This window comes from Orbicella franksi, chromosome 7 (genome assembly GCF_964199315.1).
Source record: "Orbicella franksi chromosome 7, jaOrbFran1.1, whole genome shotgun sequence".
NCBI classification, from domain to species: Eukaryota; Metazoa; Cnidaria; class Anthozoa; order Scleractinia; family Merulinidae; genus Orbicella; species Orbicella franksi.
The window spans coordinates 9,140,201-9,161,941 of NC_138151.1; the positions used below are offsets into that span (position 1 = coordinate 9,140,201).

Here is a 21,741-nt window from a genome sequence, read left to right on the forward strand (position 1 = left end):
TACCACAGATGGCTCTTCTCTGGTAAAACAATCAGGATCATACGTTTCAGAAAAAGACAAGACTTGTTTTTATTATGGCTTTTCTGTACTGTTCGATCGACCAGTTTGTTTGGTGGAAAACAAGGAGTACAGGATAGAGTCGCTTATTAAGGGTCTTAAGTCCTGGTATGGAAAGGGAGGGCGAACATCTGTTGAGTGTCAAGGAGTGGTATTCACTTTCCGTACTTCATCGGGTGGCAGTTTTGGAACCACTGAAACACAGGGCCAGTTTCCTGTGCTGTTTTGGTCAGCAAAACGTTGAGATACTGTTAGGTACATTTATTTCCGATTGCAAGGTGTTTTGTTTATGATTCTTGAACGAGTTAAACGTAATTTTGAGTTCATATTTTTTTAGATTACCAAGGGTACATGAATTGTTGTTACATGCATGCAACACTGAAAGATTACCGCATACTGCTATCAAAGACTAGAGTGGGACTGGAACTAGAATAAAGAAGTGTGACGGCTGCGCAGCAACGCTAAACGTTAATTTATGATGAAAGCTTTACTTTTCGTGAGTTGACTAAAGCTCACAGTGCTTTACCACGATTCAAGAAGAAAGCATGCGTACAAGAAAGCCTAAATTCATGGTTTCTCTTTCTTTTCGCTGAAACTGACCGTGAACTTTGATCGAGCAACGGAAAATGCGGCTAGTCTCAATTGCTTTCGATATTATCTTGTATGCTTATTCGCGACGTGTTTTCGAAACGGCAGTTTTTATTATAATCATCCAGCGTACTAAATCAATAATTGTAATTTTAAATGAGGTTAGGTGTAGTAAGGAGCGAATAAAGGAAGTAAAAAAATGCTACAATGCTGAAATAGGCTAATTTGTTATCGTTTTTTGAAGTTAAGTGCACTAAAGAGCGAATAAGCAAACTTAAAATGCTTTTCCAGTTGAGTTATATATATTCTTGCAGGGAGGGATGTTAAAAGTTGTATGAAAGTCACTATCGCAGCTAAAGGCATCAATTCAGTTTAGGATTCATTTTTTTAGTTCTACTTGCTTAAACGGACAGGACAAAGTAAACCTAAAAAGAACAAAAGGAACACCAGACCCCGTAGTATATTCAAATTTAGTTACGGTCTAAAACCAGAGCTCCATTATTTTGGGCGTGGTTTTACCGACTTTAACCTAACTAGGGTGTACGTGTTTTCCAGCAAAATAAAGGGAAATAGGGCCAGTCTAATGAACTCTACCATAGCATTTTCATTCTGGCGTATAAACCACCGAAATGTTAAAAAAGGTGATGGGACAATAAAGTAAAAGCTAAATGCATGTGTAGAAAACAATTTGAAAACTATAAACAAAGGTCGTCGAAAAAAAAAGAGAAATATTGAAGAAGATCAATTTTCATTCAATTATTCCGGGATTGTCATAGCGCCAACATACAAATGAAAAGCGTTAGTCATTTTAAAACTCAGCCGCCGTTGTGCATTAGCTTGCGTTCACACTAAAAACAATTTTGAAACCACAGAAAAAAAGACGTTACGAACAGACAGCATTCTCGTTCCCAGAGCCTTCGTTTCTTTTGGTCACGTGGTCGGCGAAACGGAGGGCTCTGGTCGCAGCAATTACCGGATGTCCGTAAATCACGAACATCCAGTAACGCATGCGTAATTTTTGCCTGCATATCTGCTCATGCTCAGAAACTAGTCCTGAGGGAGGGGAGAGAGGCATAGAGTTTTCTCACAGATCGGACTTCGAAGAAGCGTTGCATGGGTTTTCACTTCGCTCAAGTTAGGTAATTTAGTGTTAAAAAGACAACAGAAAGCCCTCTCGAATCCCGTTGCTTCAAATAGATTGTAAACTTGTCTAATATTTTACCAACGGGTTTCGTTGAGCATTTTGGTGGTGGACCGTTCAGAAAAAGTCAAGGATCTTGTTGTTCGCTCCCTTCATATTCGATAAAATGGAGAAGTTTAAAGAACGAGGTGTAGTAGTTGAAGCTCTCAAACAAAGTAATCAGGATACTACATGTATAACGTCTATCGATAACACGATAAAATATGTTTATGGACACACGGAAGCGTTTATGGAAATCAGCCGTGGAAATTGCATCACTGACCCGAGAGGATTTTAATATAAGCCTGGTAAGTACTATTTACTTCCTGGTTATTTACATAGGTTTGTAAGGAACAGCACAATAAAAACCTGTTAAACTCAGAAAAAGTTTGTTGTATTGGAGTTTTGCTCATCTTTCCTTGCAAGGAATGTAAGAAAGGTGCTCACTTAGCTTTCATATGCTCTTTCCTGTCCCCCATTTTCGAATTCTATAATAAAGGGTCTTACACAATCAACAGATCATTAACCTGTCAAATTTAAAAATCAATCAATCAACTTTTATTGTGCACTATTTACAGAATTAATTTACATCAGTATTATAAAATAAACATGACAAGAGAAATATATGTTGCATATGGCTATGAAAATAATAAAAAAAAATATGTGCGTGGTAACCGGGTTAGTCATTGGCTTTCGAACTGGTTACCACCATGTTAAGGTAAATGCGGAGAACAAAAATGAATGTCCTATGCCAGTTGTCGTAGAGTGGCTCTATATGTGTGCAAGGGGCTTCCATAATGGTGCTGCAGCAATTTTAATTTAGCTTATTTGGAACCGTCTTATGATGATTTTTGTACATTCATGCTTGAGAAGAGCCTGCTCACTTAGGCTTCTGTAACTGGAGACATTACAAAACTAGATGAACGGCTATTCCCACAATCCTGTCCGGCCCCACAAGATTCTCTCTCTGCTTTTGTTGATATAATTTCTTTTGGTTTATTTCATACCTTTCGACCAGCTTAAATAAAGCTTCATCTTTTGGGTTCCTTCATTCGAAATACTCCAATTTTGGTCTTAACAGCTTGTGAGACAGCTTGCTATGAGAAAGAAATGGAGCCTAGGTGTACAACATGTTAAGACTGTGGAGGCCAACCTAAACAGGGAAAATACCTTCTCTAAAGTTTTACTCCCCAAAGGGGTAACAGGCTTAGGGAGAGTAGGACTTCACTAAAATTCATTATTATTAATGTTATGAAGGTCTTTATTTGCAGTATAACTCAAAGAAAAGTTAATTTCTTAAAACTTTTTCAAAAGCAACTTGGAAACCTTTTGGTGAGTTCTATTTGTTACTTCGAGCAAGAACATTTTAAACAGCAGTTTGGGTTTGGTAAAAGTCTAGTAAATCTCTGGTATGGTACTTCTTTTGCATGAGTATTATAATTTACAATTGGCATTGGTAGGAAATAATGCAATGTCATTGATCTTTTACAATTCCTTTTCCATCCAGGTAAAAAGGCTCATCATCAGTCTGTTATACAACCATGTACAACAACAAATCTTGAATGCATACTACGCTGGTTTTAAGTCAATAGTAGTATATTCCAAGTACCTTCAATACACATGAATATATATAAGAATGAGATATGGAGGGGTGAAAATGGGTGCTGTCCACGAGTGTGGAGAGCGGTATGTTCATGTGCATGAAGGACTGACACCGCGTCATGCCGGGGGTGGGAGGGTGGGTTCGCTCACAAACAAGTAATTTCGTAGGAGAAAATGTGCCGAAAGGAGGGAAACATGTTAATATATACAGTGCAGAGGATTGTGGGATATCTATTGTTATTATAATATTCATTTATTATTTTCGGTACTTAGAATAGTTGCTGCATGGCGCAGTAATGGCCTTTTTGACCTGTATGGTACTTTATTATGGCACGGTATGGCATTAAGAATCATTAAGATTTAGTAGTGTTTGCCGATTAACAATGACCAATAATCCTATTTATGTTTATAAAATGGAGAGATTTAATCATTACGGTTCACGATAAACTGCGAGCTAGCTCACTTGCAGCCTGCGCGCAGCGGTGTTCACCGCAAATGACACAAATGACTTTTCTTTTTCACATTTTCGCTTCATTTCTCAGTGCTTTAACGCTTACGTCTAATCAATACCTATATACATAACACTAAATTAAAGAACCCTAGGCTTAAAAGACTTAAAAAATCCTTTAAAATGAAGGTGACTTCAGTAGAAACATTGGCCAAGATTTGCACACAGCATGACAGCAAACGTGGCAAAAATCCAGATCTTATGGTACTGGCAATAGTCAATAGTATGATGACTATATGGTACTGCTTTGTAATACAGTATGTGACGTGTGCCTAAAACCGGTGTATTAACAGGAAAGGTCCGAAAATATTTGAATTTTGCTTCGTCAACAAAATACGTCGAAAAACGAAGGTGTCTGACGAAATATCAAGAAATTGTGTGGCTCTCGCGCGAAAGGCAAGTCAATTGACGTAGATCTCTTATTGGAATTTTGCCCTTCTCAAATTTCACGGTTTTACTGTACTTTAAGAAATTATTATTACGCTACAGGAAAACCAATTTTTGGTAGATGGAATGTTCAGAGATTAATAAGCGACATAAGATCACGTAACCTTTTCTGCTGTACAGTGTAGATAATTCTTAACTCTTGCATAGATAGGAACAGAACGTATATAGAAGCGTCAGAAGCAATTTCGGATCGCTTAACAAGGATAAGTTTGCCCGATTCTGACAAACTTATCCTTGTTAAGTCACTATTACCATGTAAAACGCAAATAGAATTGAATTTGGAGGTAATTAAAAACAGTTTTAACTGAAATAATATTTAACATAACTAAGGAACACATGAACAGGTAAATTTGACAAATGTTATGCGAGGCCAAGCCGAACAGGTCTGTTTTCTCCTTTGCCGTAAAGTGACGTTTGCTGGATATACCGTCATCGTGGCTATCAGTCATCAATCTCTACCACAATAAAACGCATAAAACTGGCAAACCGTCTTTTTCATTTGCTTTAGGATCATTTTATGGAGGAGAGAAGAGATAGGTAGAGAAGTGATCACAAGTGAGCCCCAAAGGAGAGGCGGACAATCACAAATGAATTAATCCTGAAACTGGTATCCTTTATTTTATCCCACAAACATGTTATGTCAATTATCCTAGTTATTGTTTCTCGGGAGTAACACACCCTTGAATCTCTCTATTCTCTATACCTTTTTTGACTTTTTTTTTCCGCCAGGAAAACATGTGTTGGTGTCTTCCGGCTCAGGTAGGGAGAGTGAAACGGAACACAACGACAGAAAACGCGTTCACTCCGACTCCGAGGCTACTGAGCCTAAACCAGCCCAGATGGCTAAGCTAACGGGGGTCCAGAAATCGATTTCGGGCTTCTTCAGTGGTGCGGAAAGATCATCTTCTGCATCAACTACAGCGGCAAATGTTTCACTTCACGGAGAAAAGGAAAAATCGTCACTACAGTCATTACAAGCGACACATTTTAACATAGACAGCGTCATTGAGGTTTATCGCTTTGGGCACACGAACTACCTTTACAAGTGACACACTATTATACGCTCGTCTTTGTCAAACCAGCAGCTGAACGAGTTTAAAAAAGTCCTCACGCGAATTGTACGGGGTCTAAAAAGACGCCAGAACACAAATATAAGGTCATTTGAAGTCGATGTTTGGATTTGCGGTAGTGCAGCTGATGGAAAGAAATAGAGTCAAAGAAACTCGATCGAGATCATATATTCTATAGATGTTTGAAGAGTGCTGTTGAATTGGCGCAGTAGTCGTCTGATCCACGTGAACAGTTGAAGCACGATGAAACAGCTAACACATACATGGAAACGCGAGAAACCCAAAACGATGAATTTGTTAAGGGGCAGGGGCACCCAACGACCATTATCTCTCGAATGCTTTTAAACGCTGTTTTAGGCTATCTGGCCGGAGTACTTTAAAGCTCTGTAAGTTAATTTTAGATTGCGCTAAAAAAATTTATCTGTTCGGTTATTCGAGGGGAACTTGAGCATTTTCGAATTTATTAGGGCTTTTTTGTCCATTTCCCGAAAACGTTAGGTCTTATCGCCTTTCCGAAAATGATAGCTTACCTTTTTTCGGTACCCAAAACGACATTTTTAACAATCTGAAAACAACAGACATGTCGAGAATAAAAGTTCGAGGATGATACTTCGAAAGTTCGAGGTGACAATTCTCTTAAGAAAATCAGAGGGGATTAAAGGCCTTCCGAACCGATAATTTACCGAAACGATCCGTTGGTTGCCCCTGAAGAGGACCAGGCGACAGAAATCAAGGACGTGGTGGGACATTCCAGTTCAACTGGAAAGATTGGAACCTGCCCGTTGTACCTTCAAAGACCACTCGTGATAAGAACAAGGCGGGTTACACAACCCGGAATGGAATAATAAATAGCCTGCTAGTTGCCAATCTCCTCCTTTCCAAACTTGACGATAGTGGAGTTCAACCCCTATTGCAGAGTTCAAGCTTGTTCTTAATACCCACAACACTAGCTACTGATAGCATGAGCGTTAAACCCGGTTTGCAGTTTGACCGACGACGAGTGAAAGATCTTGTTGGGCTGCTATTTCCCGTAAGCTTGACATATGTCAAAGAAAATCCTGTACCCGATCTGAGTTTCCTCCGTGGGTCTTTTATTGTAGAGGCAAATGCATTAATTCTGACAACGCTGGACAATAAGCTATCGTTGCCTGTTGGGAATGACTAAGAAGTGGTCAGACATTTGTTGAAGCATCTCTGCGAGCATGTTCTCGCTGCATGGACTCTTGTACTCAGTGTGTAAAATTGTTAGTCTCAGTCTGGTCGGCCAATTGCGAAGAAAGCAACAAACAGGCGATGCTCCAGAGGACAGACGGAACGCTCCCTCAAGAGCTGCAGTGTAGCCAAATGCTTAAAAGAAAACTTAGCCAACTGATTCCTGTACAAAGGTGGAGAAAGATTCAACCTCTCGAACCTCAGAACGCTGTACAATGACTCTAACCCTGAAATTCGGGGGAAGTTGAGAAGTGCTGCTACCTTAAGTGCGGTTCGAAATCGAGACCGCATGTCAGTTCCCGACCTACTTGCCATCAATAAAGAGTCCGCGCGTGTGCTGTTGGGCAGAGTCGCACATCACAAAAACCCTTATTCCCGAACCGAGAAAGCCTAAAATTAATAAAACAAGGGAAATTCTACTCACGATCAGCGCTTGACCTCATGTTCTTCACTCTGCTCGTGGACATTCTGTGCGAATAATTATTTCAACGAATTAAGACTGCCGGGATGACCCAGAAAGGCCGAAAAATGAGCATTTCTACTTACTGTTGATCTTTCTAAAGCATCTAATTCAGCAGTATCACATGTAAACTTCCCTTGTTCCACTTTCGATTTACGAGGTGACCACAACTGTTAACATGCAGCTCTCTTGAAACATTGTTGTATCGAGTAATACTGCGAACAAGCCAGAGAATAACAATGGCAGTTGTTCAAGAGAACTGGCAGACGAAGTGTTCAGCTATCGCAGAGAGAACCACGTTTATTTTCAACACGGAGTTACTGAGCGATGTGAAATTTGTTGTTCCAGCATCGACTGGCGAGAGTGAAAGCAAGAAGGTGATCCCAGCTCACAAGTTTGGGCTTGCAGTCAGCAGTCCTATGTTCTATGCCATGTTTCGCTATTTGTACAGCGACGAAGTGAATTTGAACGGAAGTAATGTGATGCAAGTGTTGTACTTAGCAAACAAATACATGGTGCCTTCACTGGCTGAGAAATGTGCCGAATATCTTGGACGCAATTTGAAAGGATCAAATGTGTTTTGTATTCTACCGCAGGCTCAGAAATTTGAGGTTAAAGCTTTGGAAGGTCGATGCTGGAAAGTGATTGAGGAGCAGACGGAAGAAGCTTTGAAGTCAGATGAATTTGGTACAGTTGAGCGATCGCTAGTCGAGACAGTCGTGGAAAGGGAAGGATTGAACGTGAAGGAAGTGGAACTGTTTAAAGCTGTTGATCACTGGGTCACAAAAGAATGCAAAAGGCAAGGGATACCTCCTAACGGTGAGTCGAAAAGACGAATTCTTGGAGAGAAGATTGTGAAAGCGATCAGATTTCCATTGATGTCACAGCAGGAGTTTGCCTCAGTTGTCATCGATTCTCGTATTCTTACTTTGGATGAGGTTGGTGACATGATGAAACACTTCAGTGATTTGTCAGCAACTTCCTTGCCATTCATTCAAGCACCGAGGATTCCAAGGATGGATGCTTCAATTATCCATAGATGTCAAAGATTTCGACGCTTTGATACTGGTTGGGCCAGATGGGGTACGTCACCTGAGTGGCTCGATTTTTCCGTTAACAAGCCAATCATGCTACACGGAATTCAACATTTTGGTTCTGAAGGTGGAAGTTACACGGTTTCTACAGAGGTTAAAGATACTACAGATGACTCTTCTCTGGTAAAACAATCAGGATCGTACGCTTCAGAAATAGACAAGACTTGTTCTTATTATGGTTTTTCTGTACTATTCGATCATCCATTTTGTTTGGTGGAAAACAAGAAGTACAAGTTAGAGTCGCTTGTCAAGGGCCCCAATTCATGGTATGGAAAAGGAGGAGAAACATATGTTGAGTCTGAAGGAGTGGTATTCACTTTCAGTAAAACAAGTGGCCAGATTCCTGTGCTGTTTTGGTCAGCAAGACGTTGTAGTACTATTTAGTGTATTATGACCCCGAAACGAGTTTAACCTTATATTAATTTATCTTCCATTTTAAACTTCCGTGATTCCCGGGAAGGCCACTATAGATCTAGTTTTGTTAAGCAACAGGCCAGTTTCCGGTCCTATTTTAGTCAGCAGGACGCTGTAATCACCGTTCTATGAAGTACATTATCTTCAGTCGTAAGGTATCGCTTTATGACCCTGCTCGATCGAATTGTTTGAAGTTAGACCTCAGTGACATGTTAAAGATGCGTTAATTTTTATTTCATGTGTGGTTACTGAAATGTCAGTGGACGCTGCTATCAAAGATGACTGGGGCTGGAACTAGAATACGTACAAAAAGCGTGAAAGGGTGAGCGAATGGGGAAAGATGATCGTATGAGGGAAGTTGTAGTTTTCCGTTGCACGACTAACGTTTGCGTGGTTGACTGCAATAGAAGAGAAAAGCAAATTCATGTTTTCTACATCCTTCATGATGGAACACGGTGAACTTTGATCGAGCAATGGAAAATGCCTTTTTTTTGTGGCGGATGCTTTTCGTTTTTCTAGCACAAACGTTTATATAGCAGAAAGAAAAGAAATTTATAATTCATGAATGTGATAATTGAGGTTAAGTGTACAAAAGAATGTGGGAGTCACAGTGGTCTAAATGGCTAGCTTGCTCGAATCCGGATCGAGTGGTCCGGGTTTGAGCCCTGGTAGGGGTCATTATGTTATGTTCTTGGACAAAGCACTTTACTCTCACGGTGCTTTAATACGCCCAGCTGTATAAATGGGTACTGGTAAACTGTTGGGGCAACCTGACAGAATGCTGCCGGAGAATAACCTGTGTTGGAATACCATCCCATCTAGTGGGAGTAGGAAAACTCTTAGCCATTTCATGTAGCGATGTCAAATTTGTTGATAATGGAGTTTCACGTTTGTCTCACGATTTAGTGACTAGTGTATTTCGATTCTCGATACTTCCATCATTCTGGCGAGAATGTTGTTTCCTTAATTAGCGTACGCTGGTGTACCAGTCTTTTAATTCTACTATCCCTGTGGATATTGTTAGGGTGAAATCGTATGGGGATAGTTCACTCGACCCTGCGTCTTCGCCAGTGAGGGTCTCGATCGATAATCTCTACCTCGTTCTAAAGTGGCTGGAGGCCGGTTTCGTGAGCTTACTCGTGTTTTGGTTTTTTGCAGTGTTGATTGGCGAAAGTTAAAGCGAGGTAACGGTTCCAAGACACGAAACAGCAGACGGCCGAGCAATGAAATGTCGTCACAAATGTTGAAAAGAAACGCGAGGAAGTACAGACAAAGCTCGAGTTCATTTTCAGTCTTGAGAGACACCACGCTGACATCGTATCGATGAGCTATAACTGAAATCATAGCGTGGCCAAAAGCCACGTCCCTACAAGACACTGTTCTAGACTCTTCTGCAGGTTACTTTTCCCATATTTCAACGTTGATCGCTTGGAAGACGAGGTTGTCTCGTATGCAGCCAGGATTTCGTTCATCTATCAGTATTACCTAAATTAATCCTAGCCGTATACCGAACGTTTCGCATATTTGAAGGTTACAATACTTGCTACAATATTTGAACGTCGTTCGGGCGTGTGCGGCCAGAGGTTGTCCTACAGAGCATCAAAACGAGTGCGACCGCCCAGGGGGGTACACCCAGAAAAGTTGGGTCGGGGTGTGCGGCCCGATTCCTTACCCTATTTATAACCAAATTAAATCTGGAAATTTGCCTACCCTATTTATGACCTGACCAAAAATTTGATACCCTATTTATGACCTGACATTTAAATCAATACCTTGTTTCAGACCTGCCGTAAAATTAGTTCCCTTAAGTTCAGACCAATGTTAAATTGCCGTAAACACAATTTCTTGTGTTATTGATAATGATGAAACTTAACTTTGTTAAAAAAACATACCAAATTTAAGACGAGTTCAAAAACCATACCCTATTTATGACCAAAACGGTTGAAAAGCCATACAACGCCTTCCAAACTAAAATGTGGTGTTCCAATTTGATAAAATTCAGAGTAAATACTGAGAACCACTTCAAAAATGGCTACTTTTTCGGTGTAAAATAGAAACCTGTCTCGGAGAAAAGTTATTTTTACGTTGCAGGTTTGGAAGTTTCGTTGGAAATGAGTGCAAAATTGGCCTAAAGTGAAACGTAGAGCTTAGACGGAAATCTATGATTGCCATTTAATTCCAAAGACGATATTTGCAATATACTAAGAATCTTAAACTGGTGTTAAAACTCAGAGGAAAAGTTTCCCTGTTTGCAAGGAATGAAAAAATTCTTCCGAGCAATTTCCTATTCTTTATTTGAACTGAAATGTAATGTTTAAGTCACGCATAAGAAACCAAATGATTTTTTTGAATTTCTTGTCTCGAGAGGTACCTCCATAGAAAACGATTCAAAATTTCTGATCCCCCAAACAACACAAGAGCGGATTCAAAATTTCCGATCCCCCAAAGAACACTAGAAAGGGTTCAGAATTTCTGATCTCCCAAAGAACATTAGAAAAGGTTCAGAATTTCTGATCCCCCAAAGAACACTAGAAAGGGTTCAGAATTTCTGATCCCCCAAAGAACACTAGAAAGGGTTCAGAATTTCTGATCCCCCAAAGAACTCTAGAAAGGGTTCAGAATTTCTGATCCCCCAAAGAACACAGGAGAAGATTCAGAATTTCTGATCCCCTGCAAAGCCAGTGTTACATCCAATGTAGCCACATTAAATCATAACACTGAAGACAGGGTTTAGATCTTGCTGCCTGCCTGAACAATGTCTAATCAAAATATTTTTTCTTCATAACAATATTCAATTAGAAATTTTATACAAATATAGCATAATTCTTAACAGATTCCATACACTCAGATTATACTGAGAGAGTGATGAAGAACAGTTTTCTTCACAGCAGTCTATTAATATAAGTAACTGTAAACATCACACACTGTATTACAATGATCCATGCACTTCAAAATTACAGTAGCTGTAAGTTTAAAAAAACAATATCAAACAGTACTTAAGAGGATAGGAAAGTTCAGAATTGATCAAAACAGTAAGATTACTCAAACTGCACAACTGTAGGCATAAATGCAGACTCCACTTTCTCTGTCAGAATTTGCCCACCTTATGTGAAAGAAAAATTTCTAACAATTTCTGTTTAACATGGAAACAAGGTACCTCACTGTTATAAAACAAAAAGAGCATTTAGGAACACTACAGTACATTACAGGGATGGCAATTAAAGACTGCAATATACATGAACATTTAAATTTGCAGTTGATACATTTAAGTGGGTCAATGTACTCTACATACATGTATACAGTGTCCTCCAAAAACCTGTTGTCATATAGCAGAGGCCATGGACTTTAGCTTTGCCCAACACGTTTTTACATCTTCAATCTAACTTTTTGAGTGGGCTACCAGTTCATTCACACTTCAGTTACGCAACCAGTTTAACCATGCTCAAAGGAGAAGAGTGTGGGTAAAATTGTTTTTATAAAGACCTGACAGATATGGATGCAAGTATTGTAGCTAATGCTACAAGCAATTCTATTCTTTCTTTTTTAATTTGGCATACTCATCTTGGAGATGTCTCCTGGTAGCTGGCAATAGTTTGCTGTCCTCAGTTAAAGAAGCCCTTCCAAAAACAATCATATCTTATTACTAGTTCATTACTAACTTCATGCTACTTGCAACTATCTCATTCCTGGTTGAGGGATGCAAATCTCTATTCTTTTTTCTATCCAAGAGGTTTTGTAGATAGAGGATAGCTATCTTTGACATGGCTTAAAGCTAACTAATATCTATCTATCAGATAGTTAGGAAATAGATTGACTAGCTAAAAACTAGCTTCCTGTGTAGATAGTCAACAGATACTTAGATGGCCTATCTATCCACTAACTTGTCTATCCAAAAACCACCACTAATGTAATAAGCCAAAACCTAGGCTTTCTGAAGACTAGTCCTTACATTGAACAATAAAACACTATCCTATCTAGTAAAAAGATAGCCTATCTGAAAACTACCCATCACTCATATCGCACTGTGATAACCTACCCAAAACCCAGAGATAGTAAAAAGATAGCAGCCAATCTAAAAAATTATCCATCACTCATGTACATGCAGCACTTTAATATTTACCTAACCAAAAGCTTTCTTAGTCACAGGTGGTGAAACTATAGCTAACTATTGAAAACTCTTCATTATTCATTTTATATGGATCTTTGATAACTGCTCTTCAAATCCTAAACCTAAGTGAAATCTCTGTATTTACATAGGAAAATGTATAAATAACTAATAGTTTTATTTAAACCTGCTACAGTTGTACATTAAAATTTAATACCAAAAACCAGGCACATCCTGATGCAAAAGGAGGACAAAATCTGGCTGGAAATGAGTTTCCATTATGTTGCGATTTATCACAAAACTTACTTAAATTTAACATATATCTTTCTAAAATCCTGTTTGAAACACTTCTCAGCTACTTAAATTGGAGTCTAGTAAATGTTTACATTCTTCAGTAAATTTTCATGAATTGTAAACAGATTTCATGACCGGAAAAGCACAAAATATTCTTGACATGAATTTCAAATTTCAATTACAGTAATTTCTTCATGAAAGTATTTTTTTCAATTAATTTTATCCATGAATCATGGGTTTTTCAAATTATGGCAAGACTTATGTACAAAGGTCTGGAAGTGGTTAAAAGTAATTTTCCGTAACCTAGCTGTGAATTATATCTGCTGTTCTAAATAACCTCTATTTGCATAAAGAAATGCTAAATTATAAAGGACCTTTGGAACACTGCCCGATTAAAGAAAACTTCAACCACCCTAATGAAAATAACATCAGTCTTTAGCAACTCAAGTAATAAGTGGCAAACAAATGGTCTTGATAATGTAATATGCACGTCTAACATAACCTCAAGAAGACCACCATCAACCTGAAAATCAAAAAGGTGAAGGATGTTGCTTTTTGATATCTTGTGTTTTAGGTGTTGTATACTACATATGTATGCCCAGTTGATCCTAGACAAGATATACACTAGATATATAAGAAGTATATGTAAACTACATGAGAGAGCTCACATTTATTGCACTTATTGTACTTTTACAATGAATGATTTTCCCAACACGAAATTGTTCGTATATTGTTGCGTTGAATACAGTTGCTTTCATAACTCCTTTAGGAAATGAACATTTGTATTCACGAAATCAACAAGACTTAACAGTGTGTTAAAGTATCTGTATCTTCTGTAATCTTCCACGATCAATTTAACCGGCCAGAACGTTTCCAGTATTTTAAGAACCGTCACAAATTATGCAAGAAAATCAGTTTACCTTGGAAAGCTGCAGGAACCATAACCTTTCTGTAAACCTGACGAGTGTAAGAGAAACCGCCAGCTGCTGGCAAATAGTTTGATTGCCACACTGTTTTGCCGACGAAACTTCATACTTTTCCACCTTTACTGGGATTTGACTCAACTGGAATAACAACGGGCATCTGTAAACAATTTGTGACTGCTTTCCAACGTAGAGCAAGGCTATATAATAACAGAGAGCTTTGTTATCGAATCCTAACAACATTGACCACGATCTTTGCCCGCCATTTTGGTGTTTCCGTTCGATCCCATAATCCTTCGGTCAATCTGATAAATGAATACTTTTGACCAGCAGATTCCCTTTCCAAAGGTGTCGGTTATTTGCGCGCAATTTCGAATCCAACGTTGTCAATAGCAGCAAGAAGCATGGAATGATTTGTCCAAGTTCAAATGAGTATCTTGGTTGCTTCGGTGAAAGAAAGGCAAGTCGCAGAAAAGTAAGTATATCATAATTGTTGCTCAACATTACAGTTAGCTGCTCAATCTTTGAATCGAAATCAATGTTGTGGCTGAAGAAATTTCGTTGTTATATTTATTTCGCGATCACTGAAACACAAGAAAAACGTTTGTTCTCCTGATTTTATTAGCACCCGTAACGAAGAAATTATTCACACGCATTTCCTATGTATGAAATGCTTGCATAATAGCTTGTTAGTGTGCTTTTTGAAGAGGTAACTTAAAGTTTACACTGAATTGATTTGAAGCTACAGATCACCCTCGATACACTTCACTACCGCATTGCCTACATACTGCTCACTATTCTTTACAAAAGAATACACTCCCGATCAATTGATTAATGAAAAACAATGTTAATTCTATCGTTATTTATAAGAATATTTAGCTTCAATTGCTTCATTGCAGAGCAGAGGGAAAAAAAAAGGCAAGAATAGCGGCCCTCAATCCGAAACGAACACATTAAAGCAGAAAACGGAGGTGGCGCAGACGGCAGCTGAGTCCTGATTAAAATTTTTGTTATCTTTGATGTGGACTTTAAACAACAGCTCGTAATTCTGGAGCCTAAATTCATATCTTTTTGAATTGAAAATAAAACCTTTCACTGTCCGAAATGAAACTGCAATTTTTGTCTCGATCCTTTGGCGTGGTTTCAAATCGTTATTAATAATGACCTAGCTGTGAATATTTCATTTGTGTACTTTTCTGATGCCCTTTACTCTGTGATCCTTTTGTCTGTAATGTGTTTAAAGTTACTATCCAATCGTTACTTTTTAGCTATCAGACATCTAGTTAATTTCTTGTGAATTATAAATAGACGGCCATTTCTGTCCTGTCACCTGACAAGGGGGATCAGAAATTCTGAATCCTTTTAAGAATTATGGGTAGATGACCGTTTTGTTCTGATAAGTTATGCACTGGGGGATCAGAATTTTTGAATCCCTTTAAGTCATGTGGGATCAGAAATGCCGAAATGTTGTAGAATTATAAATCGACAGCTCTTTCTATCATGTTAGCAGATTTGGTGGGGGAGGGGGATCAGAAATTCGCAATACTTTTAGAACCATGAACAGATAGCCGTTTTTGTCCCGTGAGGTGATGGGGATCAGAAATTCTGAATGCATTTAGAATTATAAATAGATGACTGTTTTGCTCTGACGGGTTGTGGACTGGGGATCAGTTTTTTGAAACTATTAAAGTCTTGGGGGATCAGAAATTCTGAATCCTTTTAGAATCATAGATGGATGACCGTTTTATTCTGATAAGTTGTGGGCCGGGAGATCAGAAAATCTGAATCTCTCAAAAAAGGAAAGCGCGATGGGTGCACGATCTTTTTTACATTAAATTGTACATTTTGGTGAAATTGGATGTATTGTCCCTGGCGGACTCAACTGAACACTTCTTTTTCTCCTTCCAATAAGCCAAAACCTTTCGGAAACACAAACTTTTTCGGCATCGAATACCAGTACCCTTCGGAATTTTTCCAAATTGGAATGCCACATTTTAGTTTGGAAGGCGTTATACCCTTTGGGGCCGTACATACGTATAAAGTGGTAGTTAAATGTTGCTTGATAGAAGGCCATGGTGCGTGATTACATAGAGTGATTACAAAGTGTAGAGAGATGCTGTGAGTGTAACACAACATTGATATAAAACACAGAAGATGGTCAGGATCGAGCCCATGCAGGCCTCTCACAGCTTCTTGCCCGCGCAACGCCTCTAGTGGAAATCTTCTACCGTCGTCCGACATTTTGACGACCGGAACAGAAGTGTACCTCAACATGAATCATAACTGGCGTTTTTTTTGACGTAACTGGTACGCTTTGTTGTCATAGACCCGAACTACCGACGAGACAAATGCCATATTTGGACAGTTTCGACTTAATAACTACCTCCTCCACTTAATCTTGTGTTTGGCGCGATGGCTAAGGGTCCAGTGGTCCGGGTTGAAGCACTGATCGGCGTCATTTTGCTATGTTCTTGGGCGAGACAATTTATTCTCACCGTGCATCTCTTCACCTAGCTGGAGAGACGAGTACCGGAAAATTGCTGGACCAACCTGACGGAATTCTGGGAAGTAACCTGCGATGGACTAGCATCCCATCCAGGGAGAGGAGCTATACTAGCTGCTTCATGCTACAGAAACCAAAGCTAAGCACCGAGAGCTAAGGGACAGCTGGGCTTAAGAGGCCTCGCTTCTTTCCATCTAACTAAAGAACTTAAGGTCTGGGGTGTTCGTCGTACCTTTTAGGGGCTAAAAAGGCAGGTTGGTACTTCTTCTGGTGTTCAGCCTCAAAAGCTCCACGGCGGGTGCTTTTACAGTACTTTTCAGGGTATTGAGCCGAAAACAAATGACAGGAGACAATGTTATGTGTTAGAATTGGTAACTCTTAAAGGTGAAAAAAATTCCAAGTCATGCCCACAAAGCAGGATCATGGTACCTCTCAGGGTTTCTTTTCGAAGTCTCCGACGAACACCCCCGTCCTTTTTATATGGGAGTCCACCCTCCCCCTCCCCCCGCCGCTCCCCGGGCTAAAGGAAGTTGCCGCCGCCAATAACGACTCAGCATGAAGAATCGCGATCGGTTTCTGCTCTATACAAGAGGAGTCCTAGAGTGTCTCATAATGAGACTGACTTATCTGTTGCCTGCACATAATCTGTCTCAGCTAAATTCCTTTACCTAAATTTCTTTATGGCGCTGGAACGAAGTTATCCTAATTTTAAGTAAGCCAGACTTCAGTGAATTTATAATAATATTAAAGATATACCCTAACATATGAATAATCGTTAGATGTTGTCCTTCAGTAGCATTTTAAATGAAACTGGCAAAAGTTCAATTGTAAAACGATATTAAAATCGTTTAAATATCCACGCTTTCGCCGATCCACGGCATCATCAGGGATACGGAAACGTTTTTACTTTACATCTGTATATAAGCCTTACGCGGAATATTTTTTCTTATCCCTGATGATGCCGTAGATCGGCGAAAGCTTGGATTTTTAAGCGATTTTAATATCATTTTGCAGTAGTGTAAGGCCTCAATTGAACTTTTGCCAGTTTCACGAACATATGAAAATCACGGCTTTACTGCATGTATGCCACAATGAAAAGTTATGGAATACCTGCTATGAAAAAGGACTGTGACCTTGGAATAGAAAAACGTAAAGGCGTTACACTATGCAGTATTCTGTTGCTAGGTAACTTCGTAACCAAGGAACATAAAAAACACTGGCCTGGGATGCCGATACTTGGACCTTTCGATTAGGCGCACAGCATGAATGAAAACGCAATAAAAACGCAATGAAAACGTAATGAAAACGCAACGAAAACCCAATGTGTTAATTAAGTGGCGATAACTTTGCCTAGTTTACGCTCGATTTCGAGATTTTCAGTAGTAGGCCAATTTTGATGTGTTGACCTTTTAATGGCAAATAATAGGGGAAAAAGCGTCTTTTCAGTTGTCTTCAATAGCGCAGGCCGTGGTAAAATGAGATCGATTGTCTTCTGCAACATTAACACTGTACTGGAAAATGAGAGGTGCAAATCAGTTGAAAATCGCGCGTAGGTATTGCGAGAAAGAGCGTGAGGGATAAATCATTATTTACAGCCTGTTCGATGGACCCATTGACTTATACCCATGATTGTAGTCTATATTTAATCTTGATGGAAGTGTCCTGACCGATGGCTAAGAAAACGCCTCGCTGTAGTCCAGATTCAATAGCTGGTGTCTCGAAGAGATGATAATGTGGTATGTTCTCTACCGCTAAATGGTTTTTCCTAACACTGTGCCAGTGAAGATCAGTTTTCCTTGAATTTAAACATCCCTCCCAAAATATGAAATCAAGTCTTTGGATTGCAAAAACAACAAACAACAATGGGCTATGAATACAGGAGATTGCGCGCTGTTCATATCTTTCTTACCTGGGGTAACTAATTGGATTTGGTGCAAGAATGAATCGCTCGATTAACACAGAAATAGCCATTATAATTTTTCTTAGAATTGTCCAATGGGGAAAGGCGCAATGGGGTTAACCCTATGTGAAAAACAAACCCGTGAGACAACGCCACATAACAACATCGGGAACTACGTGCTCTGCTCTTTGCGACAAGTGCGTGGGTTGTTTAACGTCCGCTGCTAACCATGTAACTGAAGATGCATGAAACAAAGCCTACGGTTTTAAGTCCGGAAAACAAAAAATTATAGACGAATGTATGGAAAACTAAAAACAGTTTACTTTCTAGCACGGCTCCATTCCTCAAATTTGATATCGTAATCCTTCTTCTAGTATCTTAACTTAGCGATTATAAATTGTTCTTAAATTTGCCATCAGATTCTTATTCAAGCACTGTCATTTCTAACGCTGTTGATCAGCCGTCAAGAAGGCTTCCAAAACCGTAATAAGGTCTGCATCGTTCAGTCGCCTTTCAGAAAGACCGAAATTCTCTGAAGAGGTCAAATATATATATATAAAAAAAAGAAAAGCGAGAAACTTCAAACAATCAGTTCCCGGATTTTTTCATACAATCAGTTCCCGGACTTTTTTGGTGCCAACAAACAATTGAAAATCGAAGGTCATTTCAAAAATAAGCTGCCGTTGTGCATTAGCTTGCGTTCACACTAAAACGAGTTCGAAAACAAAGAACAAAGACGTTACCGACAAAAGGACGAACTTGCCAAAATGGGTATGCCAAATTTTCAAAGGCCTTTGTCTCCAGCTCCGCTTGCGCGGCCCAGACTGAAAAGTCACGCAGTTGTGTGACATCTCAAGAGCCCGCAGTCAGAAGCAACTTGGAATTAATTCAGCAGTATCACACACAAACATTTCCCTTGTTTCATTTTTGAGTTTACGAGGCGGAACAACTGTTAAACTTGAGCTCCCCCGAAACATTGTTGTATCGAATAATACTGCCAACAAGCCAGAGAATAACAATGGCAGTTGTTCAAGAGAACTGGCAGTCGAAGTGTTCAGCTATCGCAGAGAGAATTACGTTTATTTTCAACACGGAGTTACTGAGCGATGTGAAATTTGTTGTTCCAACATCGAGTGGCGAAAGTCAAAGTAAGAAGGTGATCCCAGCTCACAAGTTTGTGCTTGCAATCAGCAGTCCTGTGTTCCATGCCATGTTCTATGGTCAAATGGCAGAGACCAAAACCTCTATTGAACTGCCTGACTGTGACTATGAGAGTCTGCTGGAGATGTTTCGCTATTTGTACAGCGACAAAGTGAATTTGAGCGGAAGTAATGTGATGCAAGTGTTGTACTTAGCGAACAAATACGTGGTGCCTTCACTTGCCGCGAAATGTGCCAAATATCTTCGACGTAATTTGAAAGCATCAAATGTGTTTTGCATTCTGCCGCAGGCTCAGAAATTTGAGGATAAAGATTTGGAAGATCGATGCTGGAAAGTGATTGAGGAGCAGACAGAAGAAGCGTTAAAGTCAGATGAATTTCTTACAGTTGAGCGATCACTAGTGGAGACAGTTGTGAAGAAAGAAAGATTAAACGTGAAGGAAGTGGAACTGTTTAAAGCTGTTGATCGCTGGGCCACAGGAGAAAGCGAAAGGCAAGGGATAACTCCTGACGGCGAGTCGAAAAGACGAATTATTGGAGAGGAGATTGTGAAAGAGATCAGATTTCCATTGATGTTACAGAAGGAGTTTGCCTCGGTTGTAATCGATTCTCGTATTCTTACTTTAGATGAGGTTGGTGACTTGGTGAAACACTTCAATGATCTCCCAACTTCTTCTTCACCATTTATACAAGCCCCAAGGAAGGACTCTTCAACTGTATATCGACGTCAACGATTCTGGGCCTTTCGTAGTGGTTGGCTATACGTTCCGTTCCGGCCTGACTGTATTAATTTTTCCGTTAACAAGCCAATCATGCTACATGGAGTTCAGCATTTTGGTCGTCAAGGAGATAACTACACGGTTTCCACAGAAGTTAAAGATACCACAGATGGCTCTTCTCTGGTAAAACAATCAGGATCATACGCTTCTGAAAAAGACAAGACTTGGCCTTATTATGGTTTTTCTGTACTGTTCGATCGACCAGTTTGTTTGGTGGAAAACAAGCAGTACAAGTTAGAGTCGCTTGTCGAGGGTCCCAATTCATGGTATGGAACAGAAGGACTAACATCTGTTGAGTGTCAAGGAGTGATATTCACTTTCTGTGCTTCACCAAATAGCAATTCTTCAACCTGTGAAACACGTGGTCAGTTTCCTGTGCTGTTTTGGTCTGCTAGACGTTGAAATACTATTTAATACTATATTTTTTCAAGGCTTCTTTTAAGTTAGACTTCCATGACTTGTTAAGGGTCATTAATTATTCATTAATTACTTCACAATTTACTAATCATTACTACATTCTACGTTGAAAAGTTAGTGAATAATGCTATCAAAGACGACTGGGATTTGAACTAGAATACAAGTGTGCGAAATTTTATGTGACCCTGCCGAAAGGTATTATGGGAAGTCGTAGTTATGGAACGCCAGAACTGTCTTATGATACTTTTTTTTATTATATTGGGTGGTTATGTCATTATATTGAGTAGTTATGTTATTATATTCGGTGATTAACTCATTATACTCGGTGCTTATGTCTTTATATGCGGTGCTGTCTTCATTATATTCGGTGCTTATACCATTATATTCGGTGCTTCCCTCGTTATATTCGGTGCTTTCTTCGTTATATTCGGTGCTTTTTTCCTTATATTCGGTGCTGTCTTTATTATATTCGGTGCTTATTCCATTATATTCGGTGCTTATTCCATTATATTCGGTGCTTACTTCATTATACTCGGTGCCTACTTCATTATATTCGGTGCTTACTTCATTATATTCGGTGCTTACTTCATTATATTCGGTGCTTACTTCATTATATTCGGTGCCTACTTCATTATATTCGGTGCTTACTTCATTATATTCGGTGCTTACTTCATTATATTCGGTGCTTACTTCATTATATTCGGTGCTTATTTCATTATATTCGGTGCTTTCTTCGATATGATCGTCACCAGTCTTCGCAAGGGGTCGTACAATTTGGAGGTAGTCTAGGGAAAGCCGGGAAAAACGGGTGTCACGAAAACTCAGACCCCGAAACAGACCCCGAAAACTCAGACCCCTCGAAGTTAAAAGCTCAATTGTTATCACCCGAATTGCTCTATGGCCACAATGGGGCGAGATGTTTATCTTCTCCGGTTTATGTTGTCGCGTCGATCGAACGGTGAAACACAAATATTTAACTTCTCAGGTTTATCGCTGTCGCGTCGGTCAAACAGTGAAGAACTAACAAG

At 39.4% G+C, this 21,741-nt stretch overlaps 2 protein-coding genes and 1 pseudogene across 2 annotated transcripts; all 3 read left to right on the forward strand.

Moving 5' to 3' along the window:
* LOC145492111 (BTB/POZ domain-containing protein 6-like) overlaps positions 1-1,434 on the forward strand; it is a 2,935-nt pseudogene extending 1,501 nt beyond the window's left edge.
* A 5,862-nt stretch (positions 1,435-7,296) lies between these two features.
* Positions 7,297-20,758, forward strand: LOC145492869 (BTB/POZ domain-containing protein 6-like). The gene is made up of 2 exons (XM_081472247.1): positions 7,297-7,501; positions 19,514-20,758. Exons 1-2 carry the CDS (start codon positions 7,364-7,366, stop codon positions 20,696-20,698), a joined length of 1,323 nt encoding a protein of 440 aa, XP_081328373.1. The 5' UTR covers positions 7,297-7,363; the 3' UTR covers positions 20,699-20,758.
* On the forward strand, positions 7,602-8,853 carry LOC145493741 (BTB/POZ domain-containing protein 6-B-like). Its single transcript, XM_081473197.1, has one exon. The coding sequence runs from the start codon at positions 7,607-7,609 to the stop codon at positions 8,600-8,602; it is 996 nt and encodes a 331-aa protein (XP_081329323.1). The 5' UTR covers positions 7,602-7,606; the 3' UTR covers positions 8,603-8,853.
* Positions 20,759-21,741: the final 983 nt, after the last annotated feature.

Coding starts and splice junctions, on each gene's coding strand:
- LOC145492869 (XM_081472247.1), top strand. CDS start 7,364: ATGGCAGTTGTTCAAGAGAACTGGCAGACGAAGTGTTCAGCTATCGCA. Junction 7,502..19,513: donor GCGAGAGTGAAAGCAAGAAG/GTGATCCCAGCT, acceptor CAAAGTAAGAAG/GTGATCCCAGCTCACAAGTT.
- LOC145493741 (XM_081473197.1), top strand. CDS start 7,607: ATGCAAGTGTTGTACTTAGCAAACAAATACATGGTGCCTTCACTGGCT.